Genomic DNA, 16,371 nt, shown 5'->3' with positions numbered 1-16,371 from the left:
ATTGCTACCACGCATGGTGACCGAATCTTTCCATTGCATTTTTTCTCTATAGGGTATGTCATTTGGGATCTCTATTTCATCTTTTGAAGGGAAAGAGAAATTCCTCCTCTTCGCATGACACCTTGTTTGCATTGACAATTTGGATTTCTGGTTTCTCATTGGCAAACACATCGTCCATGAGACGGCCTTGCTTGCTTTGTCTTGGTTCAGTGATTCCTCTTCGTTCTTGCCCATGCGGCGTGAACAGACTTTCTTGGTACTTTTTATAGGGATCGTGTCATTGGAGAGAGTTGCAGTTCCTTGTGTAGCCGAGGTCGACGTCTTGTCCTCATTTGTGAGACCATTGCTTCTTTTGTTGACTCTTTCCCCTTGTTTTTCTTTTTAGTCTTTTTTGTTGTTTCACAACTCACTTCCTTGACGGGTTTGGGAGCTGTTTGTTCCTCTTATTGTTCAATTTCTATTTTGGTGGGCTCTTTTTTAGCTTAGCTCGCTCTTTGGCTTACAAGCGTCATGTAAGCACATTCAATGGCACTATGGACAATTGTCCATCCTGCACACTTACCACATTGATAGCTGTCGTGTTATCTACGTTATGTACAAGAGAGATTCTTGTCGGGTAGTCTTTGAACAAATACTCAATTGCACACACATTTTGAGCATAGCGGTTGTGAAGGTTCAACTAGATTTGGAGAATTCTAATTTGGGCACTCTGCTACTTTGTGGGGTCCTCTACAGGAGAAGCATTGCAATGTGCATTGTACTTTTTTGTGTGTGGGTACAGTTTGGCGTGGGTTTCTTGGTGAACTATCGTGCTTGGTTGATTTTGCAATGAAAGCATGTAGTTTGTAGAGCTGGAAACTTTGGTTGTGTTTGTGCACTAAATGCAAAATGGGTGTGCTATGCCGAAACCTAGAAGGCACGTAGTTTGTAGCTAGAAGCTTTGGTTTGTGTTTGGTTGATTTTGCAATGAAAGCACGTAGTTTGTAGCTGGAAGCTTTGGTTTGTGTTTGTGCACTAAATGCAAATGGGTGTGCTATGCCAAAACCTAGAAGGCATTCTAGCACACTCTTTTGAAGCTCAATTTTATATGATACAAAGGATGGTCTCTCTGTGACTTGTGTTGGCACAGGTTTTAATGGGAGAGAGGCCCTATCTCACAAGGGTCATCCAAAATATTAGCGTCTAACCGGATTGCCTCTTTGCAACATGAATCAAATGAATCTAGATTGGAGACAATAATTAGATTGTGCAGCTTGTTTTGCTTTAAGCCCATGAAAGAGACAAAAACCTGAAAAGGTCAATGCATTTGGGGAAAGTTTCCTCGAGCTACATGCGTTCAAAATAGTTCAAATTCTCTCTTGTTGTAAGAGAGAAGGTCCATGCATTTGAAGAAAGGCCCTTGTGCCGCATGCGTTCAACACGGTTAAATGCTGCTCACCTTGACTCTGTTGTTCATATCCTACAACTAATGTAGGTCAAGAGACAACATCTCGAGAGAGGAGCTTGTGCCGCATGCGTTCAACACGGTTCAATGCTGCTCACCTTGACTCTGTTGTTCATATCCTACAACTAATGTAGGTCAAGAGACAACATCTCGAGAGAGGAGCTCCACAAGCACAATTTGTGCTTTTGCAAGAGTGCCACACTTGGCATACATATCCACCCTATCTTAAAATATCCTCATGAATTTGATTCTAGAATCCACTTGTTAGCTGCTCTTATGGTACCACAAGCCTTCAAGATGTAAGAAAAGGCCATTTATCCAGAGAGAGGTCCTCATGTTGCATCCCTTCAAAACAGTATAGTGCTTATCCACTTTGGCCCCATTGCACATATCTTGCAATTAGTGCGGACCAAGAGAGAAGTGTCACTTAATTCGGAGAAAGAACATCGTGCTGCATGCATTCAAAACAGCTCAGTGCTTGCTCACGTTGGCCCTATTATGCATATCCAATAATTCATACAAACCAAGAGAAAACATCCCAGAAAGGAGGTCCTCAAGCACTCATTGTGCTTTCGCTAGAGCACCACATATCAACCTAAGCATGGCCAAAGCACAATATCATTTCCTACAATCCCCATCTAGCTAGAAACCTCAACATGATTTGTTTCTTATTGTCATTGCTCTTAAGCTGGCCTTCACGATGCAAGCACTTCAATCCACTCACATTTAGTGCACAACACACACTCTTTCTCTAAAAATATATATTATTACGTTTCCTTTTATGCACCATCCAAACTAGTGTTAGAAATAAGTTGGTCCTCAATATAAAAGACGTGAAATTCCTACGAATCAGTAACTTTTAAAACTAGCTTTGAAAGAACCAACTAAATTTTTGCAAGTTAGTTACGAAAACTATTACAAACATTATTTCTTAAGTGAAAATCAAAAAATTTAAAATTTGGAGCGTTTGGAGAGAGAGAGAGAGAGAGAGAGAGAGAGAGAGAGAGAGAGAGAGAGAACTTTGAATACTTCAATCCACTCACATTTAGTGCACAACACACACACTCTCTCTAAAAATATATATTATTACGTTTGGAGAGAGAGAGAGAGAGAGAGAGAGAGAGAGAGAGAGAGTTAACCATGGAATCATCAACTATTTGAAGTTTTCCCTATCTAGGACTTCGTAATATTATATATTTTTAGAGAGAGAGTTTGTGTTGTGCACTAAATGTGAGTGGATTGAAGTATTCAAAGCTCTCTCTCTCTCTCTCTCTCTCTCTCTCTCTCTCTCGCCTGGTGCAAAAGACATTAATATATATTGAATAAATTTTAATATATATTTTAATTTATAATAAATAAATAATATATAAAAAATTATATATATATATTAAATAATATATAATTTATAACTTCATATCTCAATTCTAATTCTAATTCTAAACTCGTGAAAATGTATTATTATTTTTTTCAATAACAAACAGATTTATATTAGAAAGAAAGGATAAGACAAGTACATTGTTCTCTCTCTCTTCTCTCTCTCCTTCTCTCGAGTCCCCTAGATTCAAAGCAATTAAGTCTTAAAGTGAGCTTTTCTCTCTCTCTCTCTCTCTCTCTCTCTCTCTCTCTCTCTCTCTTTTAACTGAGAGCACACACACTCCCCCCCCCCCAAAAAAAAATAATAATATTGGAACTAATTTAAGAGGATATGTTATGCGTAATGAGGAGGAGTAGGCAGGCAAATGAACGAAGGCCACGTTGGCTTTATTTTCGGAAGGAAAAAAAGCAGAATGCTTCGGCATTCTACCCTGCGGGCAGGCCAATAAAAAGAAACATAGTGAGGTTGTCGTCTCGGGAAGACCCAGGTTGTGGGTTCGATCCCTCCGAGTCCAATTGGTACCTAGGGGCTGTTCTTGAACAACAAAAAAAAAAAAGTGTTTGTGCTTTTCCCGGGCGAACCTGCGTTTTTTCCTCATGCAGAAAGCGCTTGCACTCCGTCTCTTCTCTATCCCGTGATCATCCAAGCTGGTTTCCTCGCGTTCGGAGTGTCTGAGCAGTAGGGTTTTGCAAGAAAGCCTGGGTTCCGACTTCTTTGTCCAGGCCGCCAGCTCAAAAATAGGGTTTTGCAAGAAAACTGGTCGCCTTTGCTTCTTGCTTCGACATTGTTGCAACCATGAGCAACGGTAAGCTTCTCTTGAGTCTGTGCGTGTGTGTCTATGAAGGAAGAAAAGTATGTGTGTGTCACTGTGTGTGTGTGTGTGTGTGTTCTCTCTCTTTCTGTATGCATGTGCCGTGGTCATAATTATTTACAGGGCATCTCCAGTTTGTTGCATTTACCTCCGGATTTACACAGACGTATGCTTGAGGTGCTCGAGGATTGTGTGTGTGTGTATGTTTCTGCGTGCCATGGTCGTAATATTCACCGGGTATCTCCAAGCTATTTGCATTTACTCTGGACGTATGCTTGAGGTGTATCTTCAACCTAAGATACAAGGGATCATGCAAGGGAATTATGTATAGCTCAGCAATAAAACAAGAAATCATGCTTGGCCCCATGGGCAAGCAAGGAAGTAAGAGGATCATCATTGGCCATTTTTCAGCCCTAATGGAGAAGGTAGAGTTGACGGGATTTATAATGGCCACGTGGCCCAGCTAAGACACCTAGATAGCAAAAAGGTCATGCTTGGTCTAATGGCCATGCTAGAACACCAAGGACTCTTGGATAGGAGGAGTCATGCTTGGCCCCGTGGCCAAGCGCACACACATGAGATCTTGTTTGGCCATATGGCCAAGTGGGGTAGCAAGAAAATCATACCCAAACAAGGATGTAAGGGCCTCATAGCCAAGCTAACATACAAGAGGTTGTGCTTAGCCGCATGGTCATGCTGATCAAGCATGGTAAAGCATAGAAACAAGGAAATGCTTAGTAGGCTGCAAGCAAAACGGTCCTCACACCGCCTCGAGAGCCCAACTCTGCACATCTCTTATTCATTGAGTCTTTGGCCTCCATGGCCCTTCCGCAACAGGAGTGCAGTGCTGAATACATTGTACAAGTAACTCCTTTCACAGCTCGTCACCTCAAAGAAGGCCCGTCACAACAAGCTTGCCCAAGAGCGCTCTGCTATGTCATGCTGGATCCACAATCTCCAAACCCCCAAGAGCAAGAGGCAAAGTATTCACAGGCCGAGCAACCTTGGCCTTGGCGGGCCGTCCATCATCCCCTGACCAAAGAAAATGTCTGAACAGCCGCTGGACCTGGCTGATGCAAGAACTTGAGAAGATCCAACAAGAGGTGATATACCACATCGTTCGAGAGCAGCACCTGATTGACCACCACTGCCCTCCCAGCAAGAGAAAGATGAGCCGTGCTCCAATTAGAAGCTTCTTCCTGATGCTCAAAAGGAGTGGGGCAACAATCTGCGTCAAATCACGCCCAGCCTGGCAGCCCAAATATCTCACTAAGGTCCCTGAAGGAATCCATTGGAATTGAGGGCTAGGACGCCATTTGTGGGGGGGGGGGAGGGGGGGGGGGGGGCACTGTGTCCTGTCCAAAAGCTGCAAGATTTGTGCCAATTGATCTGGGCTACCGATGCTACCCAAAAAATCTTGTTGGCTCGCACAAAGCGCCTCAAATTGGCCTCTTGGCCATGCAAGTTCATTGCAGAGTCACTGATGCTAGCAACTTTGCCAATGTATAGCAAGAAATTGGTTAGTGTGGAATGCAACTTCTTAGTTTATGAGAAGAAACTCTATGCCATCATTACGACACAAAAACATTGGAGACACTTCTTCTATGGGCGGTAGTAGCTCACAGTCAAAACAGATCGCCAAGCTATGAAATGGCTTTAGACCAGTGTCGATTGGAGTGCTCATCAAGCCGGGTGGAGTCATATTTTCTAGCAGTTTGGTGACATGATTGAGTATTTGCCTAGGAAGAACAACCTTGTCTCGACGATACTCAAGACGGAAATCCAGCAAAGATCTAGTTTCTGTTGAGTTTGGCACTCCTTCAAATGTGGCCTTGGCTAGCGATTGAGCCGTGTCATTTTAGCCTTCAAGATGATTGACTCTTATACAAGGGTTGCCTCTCCATCATAGCGGGACATAGACCAGCTCTTCTCCATGATGCTCATTACTCTCTAGCTTTGGGTCATCAGAGCATCAATAGAGTGGTCACTCTGTTGATCCAAGTTACGGAAGGACATCTATGACTATGCACATAAATGTCATTTGCGAGAAAGTGGAGAGTTTTCATCATAAATTGACGGATCTTCTTCAACTACTCCCTATACTAGATGGTCCTTTCGAGGATATCTCTATGGTTTTTGTTTGGTCCCTTTGAGCATCCCACTTTAATAGACACACCGTGTGCTTGACAATTGTGGACGGGCTTAACAAATTCGTCAAATTGATATCGTGTAAGCACACAGCTTCTGCTGCACGCCTCCTCATTCGGTTTTTGTCCTCTATTGCCAGGTTACCCAAGACCATCGCTTCGGATTGGGATGCCAAGTTTACTTCTTAGTTTTGGTAGTCGTTGTTGAACTTTGGCATTGGACTTCAGTTCTTGAGTGCATTTTACCTGCAAATGGAATTATGGATGGATAAATACAATCAAGTGGCCTTTGACGTGCTCAAGGCCTACTGAACAAACTTAATGGGAATCACAGCTACCATTTGTCCAGGCTATCCTGAACGATACTTTCTCATCTAGTATCGGTTGAACTCCTCATGAAGCAGCATTGGTAAGCGATTTTCCTCAGTTCTAACTAGGACGATTTACCCTCTTTGAAAGTCAACTGCATAGTAGAGTCATATGTAGAGATTATGGAGTTAGTTAAGAATAGAATTGCCAAATCGTAGGAGGTTTGTTCTTGAAACTGGACAGGCCAATGAATTTTACAGAGAACTGCATTATAAAGCAGGGGATTGGGTTTATGTTAGGATCATGAAGCACCGGTTAATGCAAGTGGGCAAGCAATGCCCAAAGTTATCCCTTCGTAGCATCTGTCCCTTTTTCATAATCAAGGTCAACGAAGTCTCCATGCAGTTAAGACACCACCATCATGGACTAGGCATATTGTTTTTCATGTTTTGTGGTTAAAGACATATGTTAGACCACCGTTGGAGGAGCTATTCAATCAAATATAGCCAGACATCATAGACAAAATAGAAAGTCATCGAATCGAAGTAAATTCTGCTTTACTGTTAGAAACGTGGTTTGGAAAGGCAGTAGTGACAATTCCTCACCAAGTTTCGTGATTGTGGCACTTATGAAGCAGTTTGATTAGACCAAAATATCCACAATTGTTGGCGGAATACTTGGACGCTATGTGCCTACCGCCAATTTAAGCAAGAGGGAATGTCACGTGCACCACCTCTTGGCGCATGATGACACGTTGGAACATGTGTAGTCATGTGCACAAAGTAGTTCATCGTTACCAGCATGGGCATATTTTAGAGTTTTTTTGCAGTTGGCGTATGTCGCTCTAGAGGGTTCTCTAGTGAGCTATGTAGCATGTGCGTTAGTTTTGGAACCCAATTCTGAGCTCTAGCGAGGGACTTACAACATTTGGAGAATTCATTAAAATTGTATTGTTGTAAACCTTAAGCTAAAAAGATTTAAATGATTTTACAGACTTATGGTGGACAAACTTTCATGAGTCGGTCAAATCATTTTCAAAAGCATAAAAGAACCTTAGCCTAGGCATTCTTAAGCACGACTCATCAAGCAGCCAAATCATCGTGCTCAAACAAATGCTAATAACATTTTAACTTTTAAAATTTAAAGACATCAACAATGAATAATGGATGATTGGACATAAGCAGAAATGATGATCACTATCAAATGAAAAGAGTACATAAGTAGGGCTAGGAAAAAGAAGATGAAAAGAGTACATAAATAGGGCTGCCAAAATGAAGACTCATTGTATACTCGAGAGTCACAAAATAGACTATGGAGTATGAGATGTGGCCTCATGATCATCCCGCCCTGTGTCAATGGTATGCAAAGTGGATTCATCATCATATGGGCTCTCATGTGTCATCACCTACTCTTGCTCATGCCCGCTCTCCTGCTCCATCTCCCACTCAGTGAAGGGATCCGCCTTTGCCACTGCACCCTTGCAAAGCATCCGCAAGTTTGCGCTGATAAAAACAAGATCATTGGCCCTTTCTACACCAAGGCGGTTCCTCTTCTTTGAAGCAATGTGGCTGTAAGAACTCCACAATTGCTCCAAACAAGAGGAGCTCACTGCTTGGCTAAGAATGCGGATAGCCAACTGCTGCAGCTCGGGCCCCTCTGAACCAAAATCCTCCCACCATAAAGCGCTTCCAACTTTGAACCTGTCCTCTTGTGCATCAGCACAACCAAAAGACCCACGAAATTGTCTATATGCAGAAAGCTGGTCTCTGATCAAGCGCCGAGTGACTGTGTCTGGCACTAAGCGGTCCAATATGCGTCTCCAGCCGTCACTAACCTCTGTGTCGCTCTCCTGTCTACACCCCTGAAACTCTGGGTCCACCATATATGTAGCTGCATGCAAAGGAGATGAGTAAGAGTCCCATCTGGCCACACATAATGAGCGGATGTGCTCAGATCTGTCCTCATCAGGCTCTAGCTCCTGTAGCTTCTCTATCATCCTATCCATGGCCTCGTACACCTTCCCGATGCATGGTTGCATAGCATCTACAAGCCTCAACAAGTGGATAATGGGCTTGACCATGGCATCAATGCGCTTCACTTCATCCCAAAAAGTAGTGCCCTCTGCATGCTCCTTGCATAATCGGCCTATAGCTGTGGAAGCCAATGGGGAAGAAGTGAATTCATCGCTGATGAAGAGTTGCCTCAATGCACCACTACACTCCCTCAAGCGACCCAACATCAAGAAGTTGAAGGCAAATCTGGTGTCGGAGTATTTGAGGAGTACAAGATTTGATTTCTTGGAGAATTCATGGCGAAGGAAGGTGTGGTTGAGGACAAAAGTTACCATTTGATTGGCCTCCTCAATGATGAGGTCAGTCCATGGTAATTTCCCAATATCTTTTAGTAAGTTATTTAGGCAATGTGCCATACAACATGACACGGTCATGTGTGGATAATTGCTTTCAATAATCTGCCCTGCTGCTCTATTTGCCGCCTCGCCATCTGCGACAAAACCCACCACATGTTGAGGGCCAATGATCTCTATGGCGCTCGTCCACTCTGCTGCAAGGGCATCTGTTGTCTTCCCCGTGCTAGAGAAATCATGTGAAGAGATAAAGTACATCTCCCCACGTGAATATGCAACAACGCCATGGATGGGCCTCTTTCGCGTGTCGCTCCACCCGTCTGAAATGAGAGACACCCCATTATTCTCCCACAGCCGTTTTGTGTTGTCCGCCGCTTGCTCAACAAGGTGTTTTTCCTTGTCAAGTAATGTGGTGCGTAGAGCCTCCGATGATGGGGGGGTTTAGTTCGGGCCATATTCCCCAATCCTCTTCACCATAGCCTTGAAGTACTCCGATCTACATAGAGGAAAAATTTAAAACAATGCTCAAGGCTCAAGCATGACACATGTCACATGGAAAACATAAAAGCGGCCCGTAGGAAGAAGCTCAAATTTAGTATTTACTTAGCAATGTTGAAAGAAATGTGGTCATGAAAGAAGAAGCGAGCCACCGCCGTATCAACTTCTTCTTTCTTCTTGGGATCCCAACTTCCTTCAAGTGTGCTTTGTCGCCGTGCGGGTGTGGGCATCACGAAGGATCCCCGAGGCCTCAGTGTAGTAGAGGTGGATGCACTCCCCGACACCGAATGAGAGCCCTGAGGGGGTGTCACAAATGTGGCGGGATCCACCGCCACTCGCGCCGGTCTTGTCGCCCTCAAAGCTTCATGCCCGGCTATGCGCTCAAAAAGCTCATTTCGCTTCTCCGATGTGATTTCCGTGCAAAACTGAACCTCATGCTTGGACTCGTGCATGAGGTGAGCTCGCACCTTGTCCGCCTATAAGGACAAAGCTTAGAAGACCATGAACGTGAACCTCCTCCATCTCCACGACGCTCGGCATTGACCTCATCCCACCATGACCACCCATCGGTTCTTCTAGCACCACCGCTCACACGTCGTGAGGATCTAGCACCACCGCTCACACGTCGTGAGGATGAGGGAGGCACTTGTGAAGAAGATGCCATGGAGAGAGAGAGAGAGAGAGAGAGAGAGAGAGAGAGAGAGAGAGAGAGAGATGGCAAGGGTAGAGCTTAGAATCTAAATAGTAGAAGTTATGTAGATATAGCTATTAGCAATGTAGCCGCTAGCGTATGTATTATGTAGAGAGAAGGCTCAGAAGGGGGATATGAGAGACTAGAGAGTCATGAATATGTTATATGAAGACTTAAGAGTTATGTAGCTTGAGGGTGTAGAGGGGTGAAGTAACAAGGTAGGTGTGTCATGTCACATGTGAGCCTTGAGGCTTGAGCTCTTGAGAGCCGAGACTTGAGAGTAGAGGGGTGAACTTCGAAGTTTGAAGGTAGGTAGAGAGTTGAGAGTAGAGGAGGGCTTGAGCCTTGAAGCTTCAAGAGTAGAGGGGTGAAGCCTTGGCCCTTGAAAGTTGAAGCTTCAAGCCTTCAAGAGAAGGACCAAGGTAGGTAGAGAGTAGAGAGGTGAACTTTGAAGCCTTGAAGCTTCAAGAGTAGAGGGGTGAAGCCTTGAGCCTTGAAGCTTCAAGAGAAGGACCAAGGTAGGTAGAGAGTTGAGAGTACTAAGTAGAGGAGGGCTTGAAGTTGAGAGTAGAAGAGGGCTTGAGAACTTGAGAAGTTAAGCTCTTCAAAGTTGAGACTTGAGGCAATGAGGCCCCCTTGGGCCCTTCTTATATAGGCCATGGATGATGGCCCATGGGGGGCTAAGGCTTAAGCCTTAAGCGCCTTCCCACTTGGCCCTTGGGCCTTTGGTTCAAGTCTGAAACAGCTAGCGTGCGCGGCCCGCAATGGTCTCTGAAGAAATCCAAAATTGAAAAATGCCCATCGGTCGGCTGTTGTTCCCCCCAAGCCGTTCCCCACATAGGGACGTGTTCCCGCGTCCCGAGAACGCCGTTCCCCAGTGACAGTCCAAACAGGAACGTTGCGTCCATCCCCGACCCCGTTCCGGCGAGTCTGCCATGCGGAAACGCGTTTTTCGCGTCCCCTGCTCCCATTTCCTGTGTTTCCTGTGATTGACTGATGTGGGCCCCACAAGCTGTCTGGCCAAAGGAAATGGGCAACTAATTATTCGAAACCCCATGCAAGCGTATGTACATATGCTGAACAAAATGCATCAAAAAAATGCCTGACATAGTTAGCCCACCCCCTAGCCTGCTAGGGCATTCATGCTCAGCAGTAGGAATGCATAGTTTTTGTTGATCATCCTCCTGGATCAAATGGTCAAATGCATGCTTTCAAATCAGCCATGAATATTTGCCAATCACATCCACCAGGGTCAAAAATCATATGATTGGATTTCCCATGCCACCACACAAGCTGTTGACAAAAGAATGCCTCACCTACTTAGTGCAATAAGTTGAAGGCTTCAAGATCTTCATCATAAACCTGTAAGGCATGTCCACAATGAATAGGCTCACTCTTGGAATTTGCCCAATGCATAGAGCTATAAAGTTCATTTTGAGACTTTAGATGACCTATAATTTTTCTCCCCATGGGTTGAACCTGCGTATGCCTTAAAAAGTCGTCAAAATGCTTGCCAATAACACATAATTGTACCTTCAACACATGCCGAATAGCATGCATAACCATCAAGCTCAACACATCCTGAGAACACCACTCTTTTATTAGTGCATTCAACCAATTCACCTCTTGATCTTTCATGGGCATCTCAATGCATTTGTCCATAACAACTTGGCTCTTGCCAACCCCCTTGGTATTGTCTTCATGCAAAACATCTTCATGAAAAATTGCATTGTGTTCACCAAGCAAAGAAACCTGCACATTCTCAACACCATCGCCCATATCATATGCATATCCATCAAGAAACCCCATTTTAGTAGTCTCCTCTTTCTTATTTTCCAAAGCCACATGTACTTGCATTCTATCCAAAAAAATTGGTGAATCATCCTTGCATTCCATTTCACATGAATCTCTATTTTCCATGCATGAAACCACATCCTCCATTACATAATCAAGGCTTGTATCCTCTGATTTTAGCTCTTCCAATTTCATAAGACAAACTTGGGGCTCTTTGATCTGAAATTCATTCTCCTTAGATTCTAGTGGAGATATATTAGGAAAGAAATTAGAGGGCACATAATACATGCCTCTTGTCACTTGCATAGGCCTTGAAGGCTCTTTTGTCACCAAATCACCTGTAGCACTTCTACCCTCCTCCTTTGTGATTTTCTTTCCAATAGGCATCACCAATGTATGTTCAAGAATGGCTGCCTTCTCTAAAGTGACCACATTTATAATCTTGGTTTTCCCTTTTTCTTCTGCAATCAAATCACTAGAACCTGTTTCGCCCTTTATCTCAATGCCAAAATCATTCGACCTATTTGGCAACTGTGTTGGCAAAGGATACACGTCTCCTCCCATTCTTGGTGGCTTGTCACACTGTGGGCTGATGTGGCTGAGCTCACCACAATTATAGCAAGTAGGTGTATATGTCCAACTCCTGCCATTATTTTGTCCGCCATTGTTCCTAGGCTGTCCACCATCACCATTAGGCTGATTTGACTGTCTTCCACGGCTACGATTGCTTCCCACATTATTCAACAAGTTTAGGCTAAGATTTTTCATTAAATCCACCACTTGTCTCATCTCTTGTCTTAACCCATCATCTATCACTGTGGCAGTGACCACTGCTGGCATAACTTGTAGAGTAATAGGAACCACTTGCACATGATGAACCTTTTGAAACTTGCGCGTGTATAGGAGCCATCTGCTTCATCTCTGGCCTTTTATAGGATGAGTCTACTCCCAACTGACTTAGTCTCTTTAGATTCCACTCTTTGTTCTTGGCCACTTCTAGTGCATCCTCATATGTCTTGGCTTCTTGAGCTCCACTCTCCAACGTAAACTCTCTCTAAGACCAGCCAAAAATCTGTCCTTCTTCATCATGTCTGGTGGGGCTACCTTTGGCTCCAAAGCCTTGCACAAAAGCTCCATGCTAATGAAAACTTATGTATATGCTCGTCAATAGGCTCATTCTCCCTTTGTCTCAGACCTTGTACTTCATGCCACACCTTGTCGGCATTCTCTGTCTTCTCAAACTCTTCCTTCAAACCACACTTTAGATTGTCCCAACTCAATTGTACAGGTGGATCAACCCTACGCAATGCCTCTTCAAAGGCCTTAGACCAAGCTCGTGCATCACCCTTCAAATAAATTTACAAGAGGCGCAACATCTGTACAGGATCTTGAATCTGGTTGCTAATACATGCAACCTCCATTTTCTCCAAAAACTCTTCCACATCCTCATCACTTGGTCATTAATTTATAGGGCTTTCATCATGCTGATCAACTTGATTGAAGTGCTTGATTTCAGATCTGAAGGACTGTGGTGGCCAATGTGGCTACACATGAAGTCTTTTTTTTTAAATGTTATATGTAGAGAGGCTTGTTGATTCATTTACAATGTGTCGTTATGTTGATCAACATAATTATTGAATGGCTGAATTTCAGATTTGAAGGACAAACTTGTCGTGGTGAGCGTAGTCAGCCGAGGGCGACCATCAACATCCGTGCACCAATCAGACGTGAGCCCATCAAAGTGGGTGAGGCACATCTCGCCCACCTTTTGTGATGTGGGAAACTTGCAAGCTGGGCACCAAGCCATCAGGAAGCTTCTTTGTGAGGAGGCCGAAAGTGACAAGGAGGATGCTATGAGCATCATCCTTAGAAAGTTGGCCTTGATGGAGAGTGCTCATGCTGAGGACAAAAAGAAACATGCTCAGGAGCTAAAGATGCTTGAAACAAGGATGAATAATGATTTTGATAAGAAAATGAAGAAGTTGGAGATCAGGATCGAGGAGTTGGAAAGTGAGCAACTTTCCTTCTTTCTTAGAGACATCACTGACAAGTGGCTTACAGCTTGTGGAAGAACAAAGCTGGCGTGTACCCCTTTGCCCATTGATGACCTCAAAAAGGTGATTAGGGATGTTTTGTACTTCAAGGAGAAATTAATGAGGGGTGGAAAGCAAGAGGACCAGATGAAATTGAAGGTGGCGGAGGCCAAATTGAGCTCATGGAGGAAAGTGGTTAACACTACAAAGGTTCTGGGCACATTTGACGTCGGGGAGGCGAGTGGGGCCCGCCAGTTGGAGTTGCTCCTCACATCCTACATGCAGGTAATATTTTCTTTTGGGTGTTTTTCTAGTAGTGCTTACGCCCAGGTTTGAAGATGCATGCATTGCTGATGTAGGTAAACGAGAAAGCTCACACAAACATGGCGAGTGCACGGTGGGCGGCACTTTAAGCAAAGTTGATGGAGCGACTAGAAGCGGGAAGCCTAAGGGTGGAAAATGTGAACGTTGGGAGCATGGTGAAGATGATGCTCGGAGAGCTAAAAGGTGGCCCACAAGTTTAGATCATTGCTTGGTTCTTTAAGTTTCTATGTTCTGAATGCATACTTGCATTCAAACTAGATGCATATTGATGCTAGTTGTGGATGTCACGATTATGTATTCTGGACAACAAGACTATATAGTCTTAATAATTGGCACGAGTGAAAACTTGATGGTGGACTGATTATTTTGATATTATGTTCTAGGATTGGTTTTTGATTAATAATTTGACCTACTTTTGATACTTACGATGTTCTGCCTATACGGTATTAGATGCAGCAATTAGTATCATTAATGTCATTTGTTTACTATGATGAACTTATTCAGCTTAACTCTGTCTTTCCACCTATATTATGTGTGTACTAATTCAAGTTGTTTGTGTATGATCACTAGCTCATTGGCTCCTTCAATAGTTAACTTGTGTTTCAATTTGGGTCTTAATGTATTACTTGAATGTAACGTGCCTACCTTAGGCCTTGAAAATTAATTCAATTCTAGAAACCTTGTTTATTGAATTCTAGTCTTGTTTAATTGTCTGAATAAGTCAATGTGCCAGCTTTTGTATGCTTCCAACTGCATGGAAAGCAGATGTGGGAGCTTGCAGTCGCCTAGTAATGTGCACAAGGGATACACATATAATTAGTTCATGGACCAAGCAATGGGGAAGAAAAATAGCTAAACCAAGTTAAGAGTGCAAGAAATGAAAAAAATATATAACGTTTCGAAACCTTTCTTGCATTTCGAGGTTTCGAAGTTTCTGAGCCCAAAAACACGTTTTCGTGTGACTATGGTGTTGGGGCCAAAAAGGGTAGCCCATGCACCTTCTCACTCTCTCTCTAGAACTCTTCTTCCCCCTCATGGAGACGCATTTTTGAAGCTTTCTTTGGAGCCCAAATGGTGCCCAGCACCTGCTTTTTGTGTATGCCAAGCTTGGGATCCAGTAGAGTGCCCTCCTTTTGCTATATCATTGCCACATGGGCACCACCTTTTAGCCATCCAATTTACCATAATGTTAAAGGGCTTGGTCCATGAACTAATTATATGTGTATCCCTTGTACACATTACTAGGCGACTGCAAGCTCCCACATCTGCTTTCCATGCAGTTGGAAGCATACAGAAGCTGGCACATTGACTTATTCAGACAGTTAAACAAGACTAGAATTCAATAAACAAGGTTTCTAGAATTGAATTAATTTTCAAGGCCTAAGGTAGGCACGTTACATTCAAGTAATACATTAAGACCCAAATTGAAACACAAGTTAACTATTGAAGGAGCCAATGAGCTAGTGATCATACACAAACAACTTGAATTAGTACACACATAATATAGGTGGAAAGACAGAGTTAAGCTGAATAAGTTCATCATAGTAAACAAATGACATTAATGATACTAATTGCTGCATATAATACCGTATAGGCAGAACATCGTAAGTATCAAAGGTAGGTCAAATTATTAATCAAAAACCAATCCTAGAACATAATATCAAAATAATCAGTCCACCATCAAGTTTTCACTCGTGCCAATTATTAAGGCAATATAGTCTTGTTGTCCAGAATACATAATCGTGACATCCACAACTAGCATCAATATGCATCTAGTTTGAATGCAAGTATGCATTCAGAACATAGAAACTTAAAGAACCAAGCAATGATCTAAACTTGTGGGCCACCTTTTAGCTCTCCGAGCATCATCTTCACCATGCTCCCAACGTTCACATTTTCCACCCTTAGGCTTCCCGCTTCTATTCGCTCCATCAACTTTGCTTGAAGTGCCGCCCACCGTGCACTCGCCATGTTTGTGTGAGCTTTCTTGTTTACCTACATCAGCAATGCATGCATCTTCAAACCTGGGCGTAAGCACTACTAGAAAAGCACCCAAAAGAAAATATTACCTGCATGTAGGATGTGAGGAGCAACTCCAACTGGCGGGCCCCACTCGCCTCCCCGACGTCAAATGTGCCCAGAACCTTTGTAGTGTTAACCACTTTCCTCCATGAGCTCAATTTGGCCTCCGCCACCTTCAATTTCATCTGGTCCTCTTGCTTTCCACCCCTCATTAATTTCACCTTGTAATCACCTTTTTGAGGTCATCAATGGGCAAAGGGGTACACGCCAGCTTTGTTCTTCCACAAGCTGTAAGCCACTTGTCAGTGATGTCTCTAAGAAAGAAGGAAAGTTGCTCACTTTCCAACTCCTCGATCCTGATCTCCAACTTCTTCATTTTCTTATCAAAATCATTATTCATCCTTGTTTCAAGCATCTTTAGCTCCTGAGCATGTTTCTTTTTGTCCTCAGCATGAGCACTCTCCATCAAGGCCAACTTTCTAAGGATGATGCTCATAGCATCCTCCTTGTCACTTTCGGCCTCCTCACAAAGAAGCTTCCTGATGGCTTGGTGCCCAG

At 43.5% G+C, this 16,371-nt stretch overlaps 3 protein-coding genes across 3 annotated transcripts; 1 reads left to right on the top strand and 2 right to left on the bottom strand.

The window, feature by feature from the left end:
• Positions 1 to 3,373: 3,373 nt before the first annotated feature.
• On the top strand, positions 3,374 to 14,100 carry LOC147610187 (uncharacterized). The gene is made up of 3 exons (XM_086786529.1): positions 3,374 to 3,624; positions 13,088 to 13,752; positions 13,827 to 14,100. The coding sequence occupies exons 1-3, from the start codon at positions 3,615 to 3,617 to the stop codon at positions 13,878 to 13,880; spliced, it is 729 nt and encodes a 242-aa protein (XP_086642655.1). The 5' UTR covers positions 3,374 to 3,614; the 3' UTR covers positions 13,881 to 14,100.
• LOC147610188 (uncharacterized) lies at positions 7,492 to 8,325 on the bottom strand. The gene has a single exon (XM_086786638.1). The coding sequence runs from the start codon at positions 8,323 to 8,325 to the stop codon at positions 7,492 to 7,494; it is 834 nt and encodes a 277-aa protein (XP_086642764.1).
• A 1,300-nt stretch (positions 14,101 to 15,400) lies between the features above and the next one.
• Positions 15,401 to 16,029, bottom strand: LOC147610186 (uncharacterized). Its single transcript, XM_086786541.1, has 2 exons — positions 15,861 to 16,029; positions 15,401 to 15,786 (listed from the first exon to the last, which is right to left on the bottom strand). Exons 1-2 carry the CDS (start codon positions 16,023 to 16,025, stop codon positions 15,622 to 15,624), a joined length of 330 nt encoding a protein of 109 aa, XP_086642667.1. The 5' UTR covers positions 16,026 to 16,029; the 3' UTR covers positions 15,401 to 15,621.
• Positions 16,030 to 16,371: the final 342 nt, after the last annotated feature.

Source organism: Cibotium barometz, chromosome 49 (genome assembly GCF_041138505.1).
Source record: "Cibotium barometz isolate CiBa-2024 chromosome 49, ASM4113850v1, whole genome shotgun sequence".
In the NCBI taxonomy this organism is placed as follows: Eukaryota; Viridiplantae; Streptophyta; class Polypodiopsida; order Cyatheales; family Cibotiaceae; genus Cibotium; species Cibotium barometz.
This window is presented reverse-complemented; position numbering and strand designations above follow the sequence as displayed.

Bases quoted from the DNA above. Each gene is read 5' to 3' on its own strand.
- LOC147610188 (XM_086786638.1), bottom strand. From the start codon at position 8,325: ATGTTGGGTCGCTTGAGGGAGTGTAGTGGTGCATTGAGGCAACTCTTC.
- LOC147610187 (XM_086786529.1), top strand. The intron at 13,753-13,826 runs GTAATATTTTCT...TTGCTGATGTAG, and splicing joins TCCTCACATCCTACATGCAG to GTAAACGAGAAAGCTCACAC.
- LOC147610186 (XM_086786541.1), bottom strand. From the start codon at position 16,025: ATGAGGGGTGGAAAGCAAGAGGACCAGATGAAATTGAAGGTGGCGGAG. The intron at 15,787-15,860 runs GTAATATTTTCT...TTGCTGATGTAG, and splicing joins TCCTCACATCCTACATGCAG to GTAAACAAGAAAGCTCACAC.